The 20,000-nt window shown below is 44.5% G+C and overlaps 2 protein-coding genes across 2 annotated transcripts in view; both read right to left on the minus strand.

The window, feature by feature from the left end:
- LOC134465845 (sodium channel protein type 2 subunit alpha-like) overlaps nt 1–9,887 on the minus strand; it is a 77,513-nt gene extending 67,626 nt beyond the window's left edge. Inside the window, exons 1-5 of the mRNA XM_063219739.1 lie at nt 9,836–9,887; nt 9,025–9,134; nt 6,504–6,632; nt 2,861–2,936; nt 2,452–2,549 (exon numbers count right to left, since the gene is read on the minus strand). Of these exons, the coding sequence (XP_063075809.1) occupies nt 2,452–2,549; nt 2,861–2,936; nt 6,504–6,632; nt 9,025–9,134; nt 9,836–9,872 (450 nt within the window). The 5' untranslated portion in view covers nt 9,873–9,887. The remainder of the gene's footprint in view (nt 1–2,451; nt 2,550–2,860; nt 2,937–6,503; nt 6,633–9,024; nt 9,135–9,835) is intronic.
- A 1,301-nt stretch (nt 9,888–11,188) lies between these two features.
- Nucleotides 11,189–20,000, minus strand: part of LOC134466115 (sodium channel protein type 2 subunit alpha-like) — a 30,138-nt gene continuing 21,326 nt past the window's right edge. The window contains exons 12-19 of the mRNA XM_063220011.1: nt 18,603–18,693; nt 17,855–17,944; nt 17,041–17,122; nt 15,364–15,454; nt 14,946–15,111; nt 12,722–12,840; nt 11,586–11,777; nt 11,189–11,197 (exon numbers count right to left, since the gene is read on the minus strand). Of these exons, the coding sequence (XP_063076081.1) occupies nt 11,189–11,197; nt 11,586–11,777; nt 12,722–12,840; nt 14,946–15,111; nt 15,364–15,454; nt 17,041–17,122; nt 17,855–17,944; nt 18,603–18,693 (840 nt within the window). The remainder of the gene's footprint in view (nt 11,198–11,585; nt 11,778–12,721; nt 12,841–14,945; nt 15,112–15,363; nt 15,455–17,040; nt 17,123–17,854; nt 17,945–18,602; nt 18,694–20,000) is intronic.

Below are 20,000 nucleotides of genomic sequence, written 5' to 3' on the forward strand. Positions count from 1 at the left end.
GACATGGACACTGGTCTCTTGGACATGGACACTGGACATGGACACTGGTCTTGGACACTGGTCTTGGACATGGACACTGGTATCTTGGACATGGACACTGGACATGGACACTGGTCTTGGACATGGACACTGGTCACTTGGACATGGACATGGACACTGGACATGGACACTGGTCTCTTGGACATGGACACTCGTCTTGGACATGGACACTGGACATGGACACTGGACTCTTGGACATGGACACTGGTCTTGGACATGGACACTGGACATGGACACTGGTCTCTTGGACATGGACACTGGTCTCTTGGACATGGACACTGGTCTTGGACATGGACACTGGTCTTGGACATGGACACTGGTCTTGGACATGGACACTGGTCTCTTGGACATGGACACTGGACTCTTGGACATGGACACTGGACTCTTGGACATGGAAACTGGTCTCTTGGACATGGACACTGGACATGGGCACTCGTCTTGGACATGGACACATGGACATGGACATGGACACTGGACTCTTGGACATGGACATGGACACTGGTCTCTTGGACATGGACACTGGACATGGACACTGGTATCTTGGACATGGACACTGGACTCTTGGACATGGAAACTGGACATGGGCACTGGACATGGACACTGGACTCTTGGACATGGAAACTGGACATGGACACTGGTCACTGGTCACTTGGACATGGACACATGGACATGGACACTGGTCTTGCCAAATTAAGGCTCATCGGGGTCAGAAGTTTACGCCACTCACAACAAAACTGCTCATCAGAAAAAGTGGGTGGGACATGTCCCAGCCTTCCCAGCAACCCCTCAACCACCACCCGACCCCACTACCCCCCTCGGACACAGACCTGAGAGAGACAGAGAGAGAGGAACAGAGAGAGAGAGAGAGAGAGAGAGAGAGAGAGAGAGAGAGAGAGAGAGAGAGAGAGAGAGCGGGAGGGAGAGAGAGAGAGTCCTGGGCATTGGACAGTCGGCCCACCCCTGTCTCTAGGCCCGGAACAACTGATGCCTTTGTGCCCCCCCCCCCTCCTTTGTCCCCCCCCCTCCCATCTGTCCCTAGGCCCGGAACAACTGACCCCTTTGTCGCCCTCTCATCTGTCCCTAGGCCCGGAACAACTGACCCCTTTGTCGCCCTCTCATCTGTCCCTAGGCCCGGAACAACTGACCACTTTGTGCCCATTGATAATAATTAATAATAAGTGGTATACATGTGTAGTATATTATGAATAATAGTAATTGTAATTATATATCAATGTTATATTACAGTAAGTGGTATGAATGTTATGTTTTATTATATTACAGTATTTCTCAATTGGTTTTGTACATTTCTCACAACAGAATAATCATTCTCAAAACTTCTTGTTCAATTGTGACTTCCTGCTGTTATCTGTGCACATGGTAAAATACGTTTCTCATAGTTTTCAGCATTTAGCAAATGCTTTCATCACCATGCAGATGGTTGTGTACAATTCTCAGCTTTTTCGTACATTATCAATTGCTTTTGTCATATCACTCAAAAAGCATTGTCACTGAATGCACAAAACTATCTCAAACCCCAAAACATTTAGGCCCTATGTCATAGTTTAAGTCTTGACATGCAAAATGATTTACCAAGCTGTCATAATGTGATAAGCACTGTATAATTTCCATTGGATTTTTATCTATAAATGTGATCTGAATTGGTAAATTGCTCGCAGGTAAATATTGACTCTCTCTAATCGAAGGCAATAGAAGGGATAGAGATAACAGGCATGCAATACAACAGTAGGCACTGCACTGCATTACATTACTCTATGCCTCATGTGCCCTTTATAATTACGCTCCACGCAAAATTACAATATTTCCCTAGAATTTCACAAGACAGTAAGTGCACTTTATACAGTATCAGTGTATTGTTTCAAATTTATTTTGCTTTACAGTTCTAGATTTCTTTTCACATGGGCTTGCAAGACAAGTAAAAAGGGATGGTAGAGGGCGCATTTTGACACCTCAACCAGAGTTTGCTATTTTTCCTATTTTGCAATGAGAAAACCTGTCAATAAATAGTCATAGTCTAAATGTATATCTAGGACAATCTAATCTGATCAATGTAATATAAAGTCGAATTTACAACATTTCCCATCCAATCTAAACAACATTTTGCTTCAGAAAAGATCCTCAAGAGTGTACTATTCAATTGATAACATGACAAATCGATTTGACTAGCTTGTCCATACACGGACTACACTATGACACAATGACTAACCATTCTGCTGACACTGACAAAAACTTGGGTTTTGAGCAAGAAACTGGGTTTTGCAGGTCATCCACTGTGTTTTGCCATTTGTTAAAGCTTTTTTGAGAATGAATATTATGTTTTGCAAATTGCGAGTGAGACTTGAGAAATGTACAAAACCAATTGAGAAAAACTGTAAGTAATTGTAATGTATTTACCAGTCTGAAGGAGCGCAACACTGAGAGTCCTTCCACATTAGAGAGGCCCAACTCCATCAGACTCAGGCACACGATGATGCCATCAAACATGTTCCATCCTATTGGACAGATAGATAGATAGATAGATAGATAGATAGATAGATAGATAGATAGATAGATAGATAGATAGATAGATAGATAGATAGATAGATAGATAGAAAGGGAGAGAGAGAGATAGATAGATAGATAGAGAGAGAGAGAGAGAGAGAGAGAGAGAGAGAGAGAGAGAGAGAACATTAGATAGATAGATAGATAGATAGATAGATAGATAGATAGATAGATAGATAGATAGATAGATAGATAGATAGATAGATAGATAGATAGATAGATAGATAGATAGATAGATAGATAGATAGATAGATGTTCCAACCGTGCTGGAAGTAAAAATAAGGGTCCATGGCGATGAGCTTGAAGACCATCTCAAATGTGAAGATGCCTGTGAAGACCTAGAGAGAGAGAGAGAGAGAGAGAGAGAGAGAGAGAGAGAGAGAGAGAGATCATTAGAAGACAAGCACCATTTCCCAATGTCAAGTGTTCTTGGTAGTGCGGGAAATGCCCAGTGACTGGATCATTTTGGGTTAACGCCTTGGAGTATGCAATCACGAGGCGTTTCACGCACTACGAAGGCTAGAACACTTGACGTTGGGAAATGGTGAAGGATCCATGACCAGTCCCTCAGGCAGGCCCACCGACAAGCAGGCACAAAGGGGTATGTTGTCCCGGGCCCAAGGAGATAGGGGGCCTAGAATTGGGTCCCCATTACATTGTATGTATTGGGTAGGGGGGCCCTTTCAGATGACTTTGTCCTGGGCCCAGCGAAAGCTGTCAGCGGCCCTGCTCTCAGGAGAACAATGGTTATTTTACAGAGCAGTTGCCTTGACGTCTTCTTTTTTTAAGGAATTGAACCCGGGTCACCGATATACAGTGCCCTCCATAATTATTGGCACCCCTGGTTGAGATGTGTTAAAAGCCTTAAAATAAATTCAGTGTTTATTGCAGAAGAATACTGTCACACTGAAAATTGTAGGAAAATGTAGCCTTCAACTCAAATGAATTGTAAGAAAATAAAAAAATCCCTGACTGAAAAATAATTATTTTTCATTAAATCACCTGTTCCACAATTATTGGCACCCTTAACAATTCCCAGGAAATAAATATAATTGAAGCATTTCTGTCATTTCTACAGTAGTTTACAAAGTTTACCAGAGTATGTAGGAACATTTAATTAGTAATTCATCACTTCCTGTTTCCCTGGGGTATAAATATGACGTGACACCGAGGCCATTTCTCTTATCCACTCTTAAACATGGGAAAGACAAAGGAACACAGCATACAAGTGAGGCAGATGTGCGTCGACCTTCACAGGTCAGGCAGAGGCTACAAGAAGATTGCCACTCAACTGCAGCTGCCCATATCCACTGTGAGAGGAATAATTAAGAAGTTCAAAACAACTGGAACAGTGGTAAACAAGCCTGGACGAGGACCCAAGTTTATTTTGCCACCACGCACAGTGAGGGGGATGGTAAGAGAAATCAAAAGATCTCCAAAGCTCACTGTTACAGAATTACAACAAATGGTAGCATCCTGGGGTCACAAAGTCTCCAAATCAACCATCAGGCGCTGTCTACACGCCAACAAGCTGTTTGGGAGGCATGCACGGAGAAAACCTTTCCTCACTCACAATCATAAACGCAAGCGTCTGGAGTTCGCCAAGCGGTATTGGGGCTTCAACTGGGACCGTGTGCTTTGGTCAGATGAGACCAAGATTGAGCTTTTTGGCAACAAACACTCTAAGTGGGTCTGGCGTACCACGAAAGATGCGCATGCTGAAAAGCACCTCATACCCACTGTGAAGTATGGGGGTGGGTCAGTGATGCTGTGGGGCTGTTTCGCTTCCAAAGGCCCTGGGAACCTTGTTAGGGTGCATGGCATCATGAATGCTTTGAAATACCAGGACATTTTAAATCAAAATCTGTTGCCCTCTTCCCGAAAGCTGAAGCTGGGTCGTCACTGGGTCACTGGTTCACCAGACACAAAATCAAGCTCCTCCCATGGCCATCTCAGTCCCCTGACCTCAACCCCATTGAGAACCTGTGGGGTGAGCTGAAGAGGAGAGTACAGAGGAGAGGACCCAGGTCTCTGGATGATTTAGAGAGATTCTGCAAAGAGGAATGGCTGAAGATCCCTCTTTATGTCTTTTCCCATCTTGTGAAACATTATAGGAGAAGATTAGGTGCTGTTTTGTTGGCAAAAGGGGGTTGTACAAAATATTAACACCAGGGGTGCTAATAATTGTGAGACACATTATTTGATGTCAAATAATTATTTCTTTATGTGGGATTTCTTTCCCCACTGAATAAATGCACTTGTATTGAAGGTTGGATTTTTCTCTTTTTTTCCATTAAGGTCCCATATTATTTAGAAAAAAAATAAAATAATTGGAAGCTAAAAAACACATCTCAACCAGGGGTGCCAATAATTATGGAGGGCACTGTAGCAGTCGAGTGCCCAGCCATTTTTGCTGTTTTACCCTCATTGGAACTCATTATAAAACACGGCTATAGGACTACAGCTACCAGGTTGCCAATGGTCAGCATGCAGTTGAAGTCGTCCGACATGAGTTACGTATGCGCAGGTATGTGCCCCATTTTGTACTTCTACTATTCAGTCCCTCCAGTTATGCAAATTCAATGATATTCCGCATAATTTCACGATGCCACGTAATTCCTGTAAAGCCGCATTTCCCCCGCAAATTTTCCCCTTTGTCCCCTTCAACATTCTGTGGAGTTTATAGGCAGCTGGCAGCTCAAGTGGCCAAGTGCTGCGCGCATAGGCATATCTAGCCAAGTTATCGACTGTAACATTGTGTTTTATCTGCAAACCCGAAGAGGATTTCCCTACTCAAATTGGGTAACGATGTGATGACTGTAATGGTTGTGCAGTAACGGTAACAACGCTACTGAAATTTGAACTGTATTGCGTTGTGTTCCTGCGCTCTCAAGGGAATTGACACGTTCCGTACGACGCTCTATGTGGGTGTGTGAGATACATCCACTAGCCATTTTGGACAGTGATGAAAAAGTGATAAAGCCCTTCATGCACTTTTACTGGGACTTCTCACGAGCATATCGTTCTCTGAAATGTTTAATTTGACCCTCGACTGTAGCCTAGCGTACTTGGAGATCCACCACCATTTTTCAGCAGAGGTAAACGTGAAAGTGATTCGATGCTGCGCATGCCATGGCATTGGGTCCCAGGCTTGACTTCGCATCTGGACATGAAACGGTTTTGCAAGCGCAATGCCCTTTGTGTTTACTGATAAAAAAAAATAAAAAAAAACCCTGAATTGTTCCTTGACATCAGCCAGCGTGAGTCAAGTGATAGGGAAGCAACTTGATTGGGGAGAACCAATTAGGCTACTTGAACTTGAACTTGAACTTGAGAACCACTGGAGAACGCTGTGGGGGACGAGAGCGCAAGCAACACTATTGCGTGCTGTTTAGACTATTACACGTTCATTTACATAGGCTATTCATAACTATTTTCGGCTTTGTTCAGTTTCATATCACTGGTGTTTTGTGTAACATTCAGTGTTTAAAATGAGCTAATATTATTTACTGATTAAATTTAAGTCATTTTTTGTCGGACATTTTGGCCGGCCACATTTTATTTTGCCGGTCATTCATGATGCAAAATGGCCTATGTCCGGCCACAGCCGGCTAACGTGAACCCTGGTTGGGATTTCTACAGAAAATTAAAAGGAAGTGTGTTTCTGAATCTCTCTCTCTTTTGTCTTAAGCCTGCTTAGACTGATTGTGGTTTTCAGTTACCAAAAAAACCCAGAAAGGGGCGCAAAATCTTTGCAAAAAATGAGAAAATGCCGCCACAAAATCAGACATTTTGACCGCAAAAATCACAAAATCCCAGTGCAAAATCCTGGAGGGACTGACTATTATTGTAGTTCTTCTCAGCTTCTCACACTTGCTTTCAGTTGAGTAATGAACTACAATTACCAGGTTTCCCACGGTCAGCATGCTGTTGAAGTCGTCCGTCATGGGGTAATGCTCCAGGGCCATGAAGAGTGTGTTGAGGACAATGCAGACGGTGATGCTCAGATCCAGGAAGGGATCCATTACCATGACCTGGAGATATATACAGATATGCCATTACCATGACCTGGAGAGAGAGAGGGGGGGGGTCCATTACCATGACCTGGAGATATATACAGATATGCCATTACCATGACATGGAGAGAGAGAGGGGGGGGGTCCATTACCATGACCTGGAGAGAGAGAGGGCGGGGGTGGGGGGGGGGGCGTTACACACATATATACGACCTGGAGAGGGGGGGGGGTGACGATGCAGACGGTGATGCTCAGATCCAGGAAGGGATCCATTACCATGACCTGGAGAGGGGGGGGGGGGTCCATTACCATGACCTGGAGAGGGGGGGGGAGGGGGGGGGGGGGGGGGGGGGGTCCACTACATGACCTGACCTGGAGAGAGGGGGAGGGGGGGGGGGTCCATTACCATGACCTGGAGAGAGGGGGGGGGGGGGTCCATTACCATGACCTGGAGAGAGGGGGGGGGGGGGGGGGGGTCCACTACCATGACCTGGAGATATATACAGATATGCCATTACCATGACCTGGAGAGAGGGGGGGGGGGGGGGTCCATTACCATGACCTGGAGATATATACAGATATGCCATTACCATGACCTGGAGAGAGGGGGGGGGGGGGGGGGTCCATTACCATGACCTGGAGAGAGGGGGGGGGGGGGGGGGGGGGGGGTCCATTACCATGACCTGGAGAGAGAGGGGGGGGGGGGGGGAGGGGGGGGGAGAGATCCATTACCAAGACCTGGAGAGAAAGGGGGGGGGGGCAGGGGCGTAGGCAGAAATAATAAGGTGGGCCCAGGTGGGCCCAGAAAAAATCGGACGGGCCCAATCCGAAAGCGTGTAGGTAGATATTATAATACCGCGCTCGAAATCATAGAAATCACAGAAGATGAACCAGACTTTTGACAAAATGATTAATTATCGCTCAGTGCTATGCCATTAATTATAGTTCAATGCGACAACAGTTGACTGTCAAGTGTGAATGGGGCGGGCTTGGATGTCAAGTGGGTGGGCGCTACGCCTTTGGGGGGGGGGGTGGGGGGGGGGGGGTGCAATGCAGACGGTGATGCTTAAAAGGCAGATTATAGTTCAGCAACGGCGCCCTTTGGTTCTGGTCGCTAACCACTGTTTATGTTACAGATCTGAGCACAAGGTGTCATGTCATTAGCCACATTTGGCTACATAGCTACAAGACTACAGCACAGTAGTCAGACTGCAGGCATTGTGCCGCGAGTGCTAAACTGATGTATTGTTTGTTTGTTACTTACTAGTTTAGTCATTGTGATGCTTAAAAGGCAGATTATAGTTCAGCAACGGCGCCCGTTGGTTCTGGTCGCTAACCACTGTTTATGTTATAGATCTGCGCACAAGGTCTCATGTCGTTAGCCACATTTAACTACATAGCTACAAGACTACAGCACAGTAGTCAGACTGCAGGCATTGTGCCGCGAGTGCTAAACTGATGTATTGTTTGTTTGTTACTTACTAGTTTAGTCATTGTGATGCTTAAAAGGCAGATTATAGTTCAGCAACGGCGCCCTTTGGTTCTGGTCGCTAACCACTGTTTATGTCACAGATCTGAGCACAAGGTGTCATGTCGTTAGCCACATTTGGCTACATAGCTACAAGACTACAGCACAGTAGTCAGACTGCAGGCATTGTGCCGCGAGTGCTAAACTGATGTATTGTTTGTTTGTTACTTACTAGTTTAGTCATTGTAGCTTCATTTATTTACACACACTAGAAACAAAGCGTTCGTATTTCACAGAATATTGACAGTTTGGGTCTCGTAAACTACCGGAAAACTGTGTCGCCACGAGAACAAGGAAGTAGCGAGACGACCAATTACAGAGCCTTTTCTCTGCGACCTTCGCAACTGTTTGACGTGTAGTCAGGATTTTCTTGAGGCGCGCAACAACGGTTTCAGAGCCTCTGCGCGGGGGGCGTGGTCGCGCACAGACCGTTGCAGAGGCTTTGCAACCGTCGGCGCCAATAAGTATAAATTGGCCTTAAATCTAGAAAGGGGTCCATCACCATGACATAGATAGATCCATCAACACACACACACACGCGCACGCACACACCACACGTTACCTTGACTCCGTCCATGATCCTCAACCATTGGACACACACACACATACACACACCAGGCTTGGACGAAATTCCGAATTGAATGAATTGAAATTCACAGTAATGCCATAATATGAACACTAGATGGTGGTGTTCTATATACTTTCAATGGGTGGTGTAGATTAAATTCAAAGAAATTCAAGGTAATGGCACATCCTAGTGTTCGTATTATGGCATTATTTTGAATTGAAATTATTTTCATTCGGAGTTTCGTACAAGCGTGACACACACACACACACACACACACACACACACACACACACACACACAGTGCAGTGAGTTACCTGGACTGCCTCCTTGATCCTCAGCCATTGGGGACTGCAGGCCCAGACCAAGTAGCGCTGTGCAAACACGTACCAGCAGGGGGGGCACTTCTGCTGCGCCTCCTCCAGATCTGCACAGTCAAACAAAATGTAGTTCAATAACCAGCATGCTACATGCTACACGGATCCATTGACTTTCACTAGCTTAGCTACATACTCCCTCTTTTAACTTGTCTTAAAGCAAGACAACGGCTTACATGACAAATAAGACACTTTAGCACCTTTATAAACCCCGGACACTAGTGGTGTGGATCTGCACTGCCCTCACGATCCGATTCGATCACGATTCGGGAGGTAGTAGATCCGATTCGATTCGATTCTATTAGATCCAATCCGATTCGATTCAATTCTACAATGCATTGCAATGCATTACATTTCTACTGAACGCAAAGCAAATGTTCAGCCATGATGAGGAAATACAAGTAGTCAGATACTGAGCAACAATTTATTGGCTGTTTTCTGTATCAGTCTGTATCAGTCTTGCAATGTTTTGAAGTGTTTTTATTTAATTTAACATTCATTTGCTCCCGAAATATCCATGGAAGTAATTGAAACTTAAAAAAATTGCCGGATTGATTCTGGAACTTGCCGGATCTGGATCTGGATCGTCCATGCCCCGGATCAATTCGGATCGCCGAATCGATCATTGTTGACACCACTACCGGACACTGTATTTTAACTGTATTAAGCCCCAAAATAGTGGCATACCCTTTTTAACCCGCGGTCATTCTAATCAGCACAATTGGGCGGCAACACATCTGGCAACACTTACCGTCCAAGGCGTCGCTGAAGAAGCTGACGGAGCTCATGCCTCGCTTCCGGCCAATGGGAGCTGGGGGCTGGAGCAGCTCCTCCTGTCTGTCAGGCGAACGGGGGCACGTCATTGGAGGAGGGAGCATGGGCACGGGCACGCCCAGGGTGTCCAAACACACTGGGGTCTGTAACGGAAAATGTAGTCTTTCTATTCAAACAAACTCATATATACATGACCGGTTAAAATACTACAAACATGGTGGACCAGCTTCTCCTACATCCGGATTAACACACGCACACACACGCACACACACACACACACACACACACACACACACACACACACACACACACACACACACACACACACACACACACACATAGACACATAGACACACACATAGACACACACACAGAGCATAAAATGTAGTTTTACTATCCACCAACACTCATATCCATGACCAATTAAAAAACTACAAACATGGAGGCAGCCTGTCCTGTCCATTCCTGCCCTTCTACTTCCGATCCGTGGGGCTGGAGCTCTCAAAATTTTGAATGGGAGTAAATGGAGCGAGTCAAGCTAAATTCTCATCCCGTTTGGCATGTGCTCCGGATTTCACATATGATGACAGTGAATTTGAAAGGTTTGGATTTGCGTCGTAAGACCACTCATTTTCGGCACGCAAGAAACGTTATTTTAGCTTTTGTGCAAAACTGTGTTAGAGACTACACGTGCGCCTCGCATATCTGACGTGAACTGCGAGGAAATGCGAGGTGGGTTGGAAAATAGCTTTGATCAGTCCATTACAGCCCAGTCAAAAGTTTTTGCGTTCCCAGCCCCACGAGCCGCCGGGGTGGAGACTTAGGTGCCCCATTAAGTGAATGGAGGTATAGCACTGGAGGAGCAGGTGTCACATGACGAACACATGAAGAGTTCAGATGCAAAACCCCCTAAGTGCCTTTTCAGAAAATAATCTTAATTCATTTTTATTTAATACAAAGCTATCAAAATTGCATATTTTTACATTTTATTTATGTAATATAACTATTTATATGTATTATCAAGTACATGAATGTAAACCAAACCAACAACGGGCTTCTCTAAAAATATAGAAGTGCAGGTCTTCAGAAATGGAGTTAGGGGGTTTTGCATCTGAACTCTTCACATACACTCAATAGTCTCGTATGCAACCAAGCAGGAAAATGCTGATCAAAACGAGATCTGCTTAGTCTACTAAAGGTGGGTTTGAATGCTTGGCAAACAAGTTGGACAGTTTTTTCTGACATGATTTCCCAAGACATAAAAAAACGCTGCTTCCAACTTGGAGTAGCGAGTGAACTGCCTCACAAGTATGTGGACTACACCCGCAATTCACGTCAGCTAGATGAATGCAAATCAGGGTAGTTTACCGATGGCATGGAGGAGGTCTACTGCCCAGCACTTGCTTTCCCCTAACTGCTTCGCTACTTAGCAAAAACTTTGTTCCCGCGATGGTTTAACGCCATGCGACATGACTGCGGCGCAGAGGTCACTCCCATATGCTGAGTCGCAGACAGAAATTCTAAACGGAAGGCTTCACGCGGAGACAGTGGGCATGCTCGCTGCCTAGCAAACTTGCTGCCTGGCAGAAAAAACGCCATCATGAACGACGTTAATAAAAGACTAGACACTAGGCTACCAGAAGAGTCAATTTTTGTAGTCCAATAGCCTTGCTTTACACTGACCTTCAATGGGAGAAAAGACTACACAGCACTTTAACTAGACTTACCTCTGAGTCGACGGGCATGGAGGGCATGGAGGTGGGCGTGGGCACCAGGAAGAGGGCACAGCTGCTGCGGCTGTCCAATGGCAGCGTCAGGTTGAGGCTGAGGTTCAGGCTGGCCCTCCCATTGGCCGGCGTCAGGGTGAGACTCGGCAGCCCATTGGGTGGGCCCAGCGGAGAGGGTGTGGCTAGCAAGCCCTAGAGCAGGGGAAAAATGTTTATATGTATATATACAGTATGTAATAAATAAGTAAAAAAAGAGAGGAGAGGAGAGGAGAACAGAGGAGAAGGAGAAGTAGGAAGAGAGGAGGAGGAGGAGAAGGGGAGGAGGAGAAGGAGAGGACGAGGGGGAGAGAGGAGCAGAGACAGGAAGACAGGAGAGGAGAAGGAGAGGAGGGGAGGAGAGCAGAGGAGGAGGGGAGGGGGGAGGAGTAGGAGGGGAGGAGAACAGAGGAGGAGGAGAGGGAGAGGAGGAGAGTGGAGGAAGAGAAGGAGAGGAGGAAGAAAGGAGAGGAGAGAATGAGGAGGAGAGAAGATAAGAAGGAGCAGATGAGAGAAGAGAATGAGGAGAGGAGAGGGGAGAAGGAGCAGGAGAGGAGAGGGGAGGAGAACAGAGTTAACTATAACTTACAGTTTTTCTCGTTAGGTTTGGCTAATTTCTTGAAACCGAGATGACATTTCTATAATTTTTGGGTCATTTGGCCAAACATTCTTACACTTCTGCACAACAGTTCAGATAACTAGCAAAATGTCATATACCTCCCAAAACAGTTCATTCTAGCATCAGCAATTCAGCACTAAACCTTCTCCTACATAAATAGTCAGTACCATAAAAAGGGCATAGATCCTTCTCTTTGGCTCATTTGCATTCATTAAGTCATTCTGTCAAAATAAACTGGATGGTTCAGTATAACAACATGGATCCTCATCACTTTCACATATCACTCCAAAAATGGTTGAACCGTGTGTCAGAACTAAATTCCTTCCACAGGAAGGTGTCGCCTGATGAAGACCTGAGGGTCGAAACGTGGCGCTCCATTAAATAATTTACAGTAGACAAGCAGTGTCGCGGACTTTATTTCTTTTTCACTTAAAAGTTGCGATATGACATATTTGCCATATCGCCAAGGCTAACATCCTACCTGTGAGCATCTGCTGCGGACGCTAGCTGTGCGACGCTGCTGCTGTTTGGGCCACACCCCTGCTGTCACGGCAACCACAGAGGAGGCGCGGCTGGTACGGCGGCCCAGGAAACTCAGCGCTGTGATTGAACGACAAAGAACACAGAACACACAAACAAACCGCTGTAATCGGACAATATGGGGCCGTGGCCTAGTGGTTAGACAGTTGGTCTTTCAATATAGAGGTTGCAGGTTTGAATCCCCCCTGACCTCTCCCTACATCTCCATCCATGGCTGAGGTGCCCTTGAGCAAGGTACCTAACCCCACATTGCTCCACGGACTGTAACCAATACCCTGACAAGTAATAACTGTAAGTCGCTTTGAATAAATGAAAGCGTCAGCTAAGTGTAATGTAATAATGTAATGTAATGAACAGAAACGTGTGACTCTACTGAAACACCAACTATATGGCGGTCATTAAGCAGTGCTGATTCACTGTTCTTCTAAAGCAGGTACTCTTTGGCTTTTTTTTTATTTTTACAAAGGCTTGATTAAAGGTGCACTGTGTAGGATTGTGGCCAGAGTAGGTATTGCAACTATGCTGCACATTGAAACTGTGTACTGTCTGTTGCGAAATTTGATCTTTTCGTGAAAAATTAAAAAAGTAAATATAACTTGCCCCAAGAACAAATGTCTTAAAACAAGTCTAAATAGTCTAAGTTCTAATTCAAAAGTACGAGTTATTTGGGGATTAAGATTGAGTAGATATTTTCACCTGACACTAGCTACTTCCCCTTCCCCTAATATGGGTTGTACCAGACAAATTAGAATATAGGGAGAAGGTTCACACTGATTGGTTCCCATTGTAGCCAGTTAGCTTTGCATGCATACTGCAGTTCCTATTGAGCTCTTCAGCGTTAACGTCAACTTGTATGCGGCGTTTGGACTTCCGGTTCCATGGCGATTTTTTACATTGCAAAACGCCATAGAGATTCAGGTTTGGCAAAAAATATAAGTTGCACGGCAACAACGAACATTAGCGTGTCCCCGCATCCCTTTCTCATTAGTGGAACGGATCGTATCATCATGTTGGTGTATTCACATGTTAAATCATGACGATTATAATTCAATATTGCTAACCCCTTTCTGATCATTAAAACTTCCGAACTACATGCTTTCCTTTGGTTGCCATGGGTACAACCCTCCGCACGTACATGACGTTAGATACAGGCGCCGCTTCTGTAGTCGCCAAAAGCTTCCGGGTTTAGCATATGGACGCAACATCGTATTTATGTCGAAGTTTGACACAAAATGATCAACCATGTCATACCTACAGCCTATTTTTAACACCTTCGACAGTTTGCGGGGGTTCGCTAAGCGCGTGCTTGCACTCGGAGCTTATTTGAAACTGGCCCCTATTCATTCCCAATGGAGTGAGCCTTGGCCAGGGCTCACTTGTAAAAGAGAATTTTATTCTCAATGTGATTTTATTTCCCTGGTAAAATAAAGGTAAAATAAATAAAAAAAGGCCGGAAGCCGATACGAACCAGGAAGTCCTTAAATGCTAACATGAAAGACTACAATCTACTACATGCTTCCGCGTTACTGAAGAACTCAATTGAGTGTCCACTAGTTGGCGAGCGCCCATATGCTAAATACATTGCTACTGCAATTTCCAGTTACCAATGTCATCAACAAAATATTCCTGGTAAGCATTATTGATGGTGTTTAATGATAGGCTGTATTGTCAAATCTGTCAGGTGTCTAGTTTTACAGCAGGGAAAAAGATTTCGACCTGTACTCGCTAGCTAATGTTTATGGGTTTGACCACTCATAAATATTGAGCTTTGTGACCCAGTATATAATAATCTAGTGGCGCAAAATAATTGAAACGCTACTCAAACGAGGTCTTATTATTTCTAGCTTCGAACTGAATATTAATATTTCAGGGCAAAAAATATATAAAAAAATCACAAAAATTATAATAGTAGAAAACTCCATTGACACCCATTCATTTTGCACTTAGGTGGGATTAGGGTTAGACAGCTGTGGCTAGTAGCTAGTTCCGTTAGTGAACACCCCCTGGTTGTACACTGTACAACTGATCTTTCCCTTAGTTTTGGGAGTGATCCAGGTCGGGAAGACTGTTAGATATATCTAACCAAGACTAACCAATAGCAGTAATAACATGGCAATATCTAGTAACCCACTCCGTGATTCGAACCCGGGCTCCCTAAGACTTACCCTGGTTCTCGTCATTAGCGTCATTGTAATAGTCGGCCATGTCGCTGCTGCTGCTGTGGTGTCTCAGGGGTGGGTGGCGGAAACTGAAGACACTGGCTTGGCTTCCGCGCCGGGGTCGCGAACTCAGGGGGTGTGATGAAAGGGCCTGTAGCAGTGGATGGGCCGGCTGCAAGACAACATACACAGTGTAGTCTTTTAGCCCATTGAAACCCATTATGAAACATGGCTATTGAACTACAAAACATAGCCTCTTCAGGTAGCCTAGCATGTAGTCTTTTGTAAGGCGTGGCTGTTGAACTACAAAAATGAGCTCTTCAGTTAGCTTAGTGTGTAGTGTTTTATCCCATCAAAACCCATTGTTAAGACGTGTCCATGGAACTACAAAAATGGCCTCTTCAGGAAGGTGAATCACACTCACCATGGGCTCGTCGAAGACGTCAAAGCGTGGCGTACGCAGAAACTCGCCGCCCTCCTCCTCCTCCTCATCCTCCGCCTCCTCAGACAAAGTTCTGTAATGATAACAACAGTAACAATAATAATATTTACTGGTGTGTCAACAATAATCGATTCAGCAATGCATCGCGATACAGGACACAGGCAATTTACCAAATGCCATAATCGATGAGGCATATTTTTTCACATGGAGACAGCATGGAGTATACCCAGAGAATGGACAAGATCATGGTCTCTGTCTCTCTCCAATCAGAGAGCAGGGAGGTGTGGAGAGGTGATGAATGCAGTTTGTTTGAATAGATAGGCCTACAACTGACACGACTGGCTATGGCTACGTATGCCAAATTATACACGTTCATAACGCCCAATAAACAGCCGTCGTCAATCGTAAACCACACACCCTTTACGAGATTTAGGCCTACAGTAAGTAGGTCTCCAGACCTTATCTCACTTGTGATTAGGTCTGGTGATAGCCATGCGGCCAGCGGTATTCAATCACCGAGGCCCAGTTTTTAGAATTCCTCCCAGTAAAGGGGCCGAACATGGAATACGCATGTATGTAACTGCAAGCACTGTCCAAAGTGAGGGTGCAAAACAAGCCGATAACTTTCCAGACAGAAGAGATATTCGCTTTTCTATTTCTTAGTAGCCTTGATGTTCTATTATGAGACTATTTCAGATAATATAGCACTCTCATGTGCATAGGAAAAATATCCCTAACGTTAAGTGTTAGTGATCGCAAATTGCGCATTTTGTTCTGTCCTCGTGGGGGGCCAGAACCTTGCCGTCCAAGGGCCGCATCTTGCCGTTAAGTGACATTCGGTTATGGCAAAGACAAACGGTTATGGCAAAGACAAAGCCGAATGTCACTTAAGGTCAACAGTCATACAATGTTTATGACATGGACATAATGTTTATGACTGTCTTATGAGCCTATTGTGACACTTTATTATATGGTTGTGACGTCATCTGTCGAATGCTCCATTCATTTCAACGGAGCTCCCCAACGTTCGGACGTCTGTTATTTTTCGATAACGGACGGGTTGGTCTATAACAGACCGCTGTCAATGGCAACAAGACTTTTCACTGCTAAAGCGACTTTTCAACAAGACTCTAATCAGCTGCTGTGATAGACAGCACCCCTTGTCCTGGCTACCGCTGTCAATGGCAACAAGACGTTCACTGCTAAAGCCACTGGCTTGTATACAAGTCAGTGGCTAAAGCGAATGTTTCATATCACTCCGCAGGGGGTCCGGTCTTTTGTCACTCTAATCAGCTGCTGTGATAGACAACACCTGTTGTCCTGGCTGTTGCCTAGCGGTGTTCCACAACGGCACTGTTTTGTTTTGCGCAGCAACAATCTTAACATTAAATTGGCCTAAAGAAATGTCCCCGCCATGTGTGAATCATTTAAGTATATCCATATAATAAGCGGGTTAACTTTCGGCGAGTCGGTCGCTTTGTGGAATAGCAGCACTTCAGAGAGAACAAGACCCCTCCGCTCCGCGTCGGGGTCTAAAGATTCTCTCTGTCGTGCTGCTATTCCACGGTAGCGACCTTCTCGCCGAACGTTAACCCTTACATAATGACATGCATAAGACACCGGTGTCAAGTTAAGTGTTACCAAATGAACCAAAAGTACCTGTAGGAACGTGAGCGGGTCCTTCTCTTGGGGGTGAAGGGCGAAGACACCGCCTCCCCCACCGATCTGCCCCGCTCCCGACCTGACAGGAGGAGAGATTACATCATATATCATATATAGTACAGGGATATTTAAAGGGTTTATTTGCAAAACGGTGGATCTCCATTTTGTAGAATTTTGGGAAATTGACATTTTGTATTGGGCATTCCATTGCAAAATGCATTTTATATAGGTTTAAAAAGTATGTTCCCAAAGTATTTGAAAGGCAATAATTCACTCAAAGGTGATAGGACCTCTGAACAGTCTTTTCCAATAATAAAATGCAAAAGTCAAAAATGGTTTTGCAACTAAACCCTTCATTTGTAGTCTTTTATCCCATTCACGCCCATTATAAGTCATGCCTACTGGACTACAAAATGGCCCAATATGGCATCGCCTTCTCTAGCCTACATTGTGGTGGGTATTTGAAAACTGTGAAACATTGAAACTGTGCTGCCTACTGCCAAATTTCATTTTTCATCAAATATTTACTAAATGATAAACTAACATTTACCAGTACAACCAAAGTATAGTGTTTGCAGCTAAAAAAATATATTTCTGGAAATTCAAAATGTCAGACATGGAGAAGATCCACATTTTCATGTATGAAAAGTTACATTTCAGCAGTAAAAATGAATTCTTAGAATTAGATGGTGTTGGTAGGTATTCATGGGAAAAAAGGTGACATTTGCGAATGGGCAGCAGCATGATTTCTGGGGACAGTGCACCTTTAACCCTAAAGAAAGAAGAAGAGGAAAAGAGGACCTGCTGCTACTGTCGTTGCCGTGGTAGCGGTTGCTGGGGCCATGGTAACTGTGGCCGCCTCGGCCTCCTGGGCTGCCGCACGCGCCGCTCGAGCAGCCAGCTGGAGACCATAACAAGCAGTACACCACATAACATTACATAATATACATAGTATCTGTAGTCTTTTATCCCATTGAACCCATTATAAATTACGCCTATTGGACTACAAAATGGGCTGGAGACCATAACAAGCAGTATATCTCAGTACATCTCACATTACATTACATTATATTATATACATACAGTATTTGTAGTCTTTTATCACATTGAAACCCACTATAAATTACGCCTATTGGACTACAAAATGGGCCGATGTGGCCGCCTACAGCTACAGGTAGCCTTGAGGAAGATCAGGAAAGGTTCAGATCGAAAGTTCAGAACAATACTGCTTTGCAATTGTTGTACTTTTATTTTGACAGATTGCTGCCCTTTCGTCTTCCATGTTCATGAATGGTTTGGTATGAATAGCTCATGAAACAGTCATACATGCTTCATTCAAAGTGTATGTCAGCTGCTATGAATGTGCTATGTAGGGACCTGTCAACTTTGTAGGTTGGCATGGCAATGAGGAGTTGTAGCCTTGCTTGTACGTAGTCATTTCACCCATTTGAGCACTTTATAAGACGTGGCTATTGAACTACAAAAATGACCTACTCAGGTAGCGTAGCCTTTTGTTCCATTGCATTGACACCCATTATAAGAGTTAGATTTTGAACTACAAAAATGGCGTCTTACCCTCTGCTCTCTGCGTATGTGCTCCATCGCCAGCTGGAACTCCCTCTCTTTCTGCCAGGCCTCGGCGATGGTGGCCTGTTGAGAAAATCGTTCTGTTAAAGGGACACTGTGCAGGAAATGGTCAAAAAAGGTACTGCAACTATGCTGCTCATTGAAACTGGGTTGGCTATCGCCAAATTTGATATTTGCATGAAAGTTTACTGAGCAATAAACAAATATTTTCTAGTATGGTCCAAGTAGAGTCATTTTTGCAGCTAAAAATGGCTATTTTTGGAAATTCAAAATGGCGGACCATGGAGAAGATCCCCCTTTTCATGTATGAAAAGTGCAATTTTTCCGGTCATAATGAATACTTAGAATTTGATGGTGGTGGTAAGTATTCATGAAAAAGGTAACATTAGTGAATGGGCAGCATGAATTCTAGAAATAAACAACTAAAAATCTCACACAGTGTCCCTTTAAAGGACCAGTTCAGTCAATTTCAATATGTTGTTGTATTGCTCACGCTACCCTTGACTTGTCAGTACCCGGTGATGCCACATTTTTCGGCTAAGCCCTTTCCAAGATATGAGCTATTCTAATGGGGGCAGCGTTTGTTAACATTTTTAAAAATTGTAACATATGCCTACTCCAAATATTTTCCCAAAAGGTATCGCTGTTTGCTAGTTCTCTGCTGATGTTGTATAATCTTTTGGATGTTTTTGGGCGCTGCCCCCATTACAATGACCAGGATGTCGGAAAATAAGGAAGAAGGGAAAAAAATTTGAGGTACTGACAAGTCCAGGGTAGTGTGAGCACTACAACTGCATGTTGAAATGGACTGAACTGGTTAACAACAGAAGCCTAGTGTGTAGAGAGAGACGTTTGCAAAATGCAGATCCTTGCAAAATAACAGGTGAAGTGACCAAGTATCACATGACAAGAACCGGTCAGCCAGGGCAGTCAACAATCAGGTGCATTTGCATTTGACTAACCAAAAAAGAAGTCACAAGCAGTGAGATGCGATGAAACAAGAAAAGATAACTTCTCAAAAAACAACCAAATCCTAACATTGTTTAGAGGTGGCAGTGTAATAACTCTACACAGTCTCACCCCAAGTAGTCAATATCTGAGTACCTTTGACCAGACTGCAATTTTTGACGTCTTGGGTATTCCTTCCACGTCACATTTTGACTATGTCCTCAAAGGCGCCCCCTTGTGGCAGCATAACGTCATTGAGGTTAGGTTTAGGAATAGGTTTAGGGTTAGGCCACATTGTCAAAATGTGACATGGAAGGAATACCCAAGACGTCAAAAATTGCAGTCTGGTCCAAGGTAGTCAGAAATTGACTACTTGGGGTGAGACTGCGTTGCTACACTGGGGAACAGTTCAGTTGCATGGT

Source organism: Engraulis encrasicolus, chromosome 16, assembly GCF_034702125.1.
Source record: "Engraulis encrasicolus isolate BLACKSEA-1 chromosome 16, IST_EnEncr_1.0, whole genome shotgun sequence".
Lineage (NCBI taxonomy): Eukaryota > Metazoa > Chordata > Actinopteri > Clupeiformes > Engraulidae > Engraulis > Engraulis encrasicolus.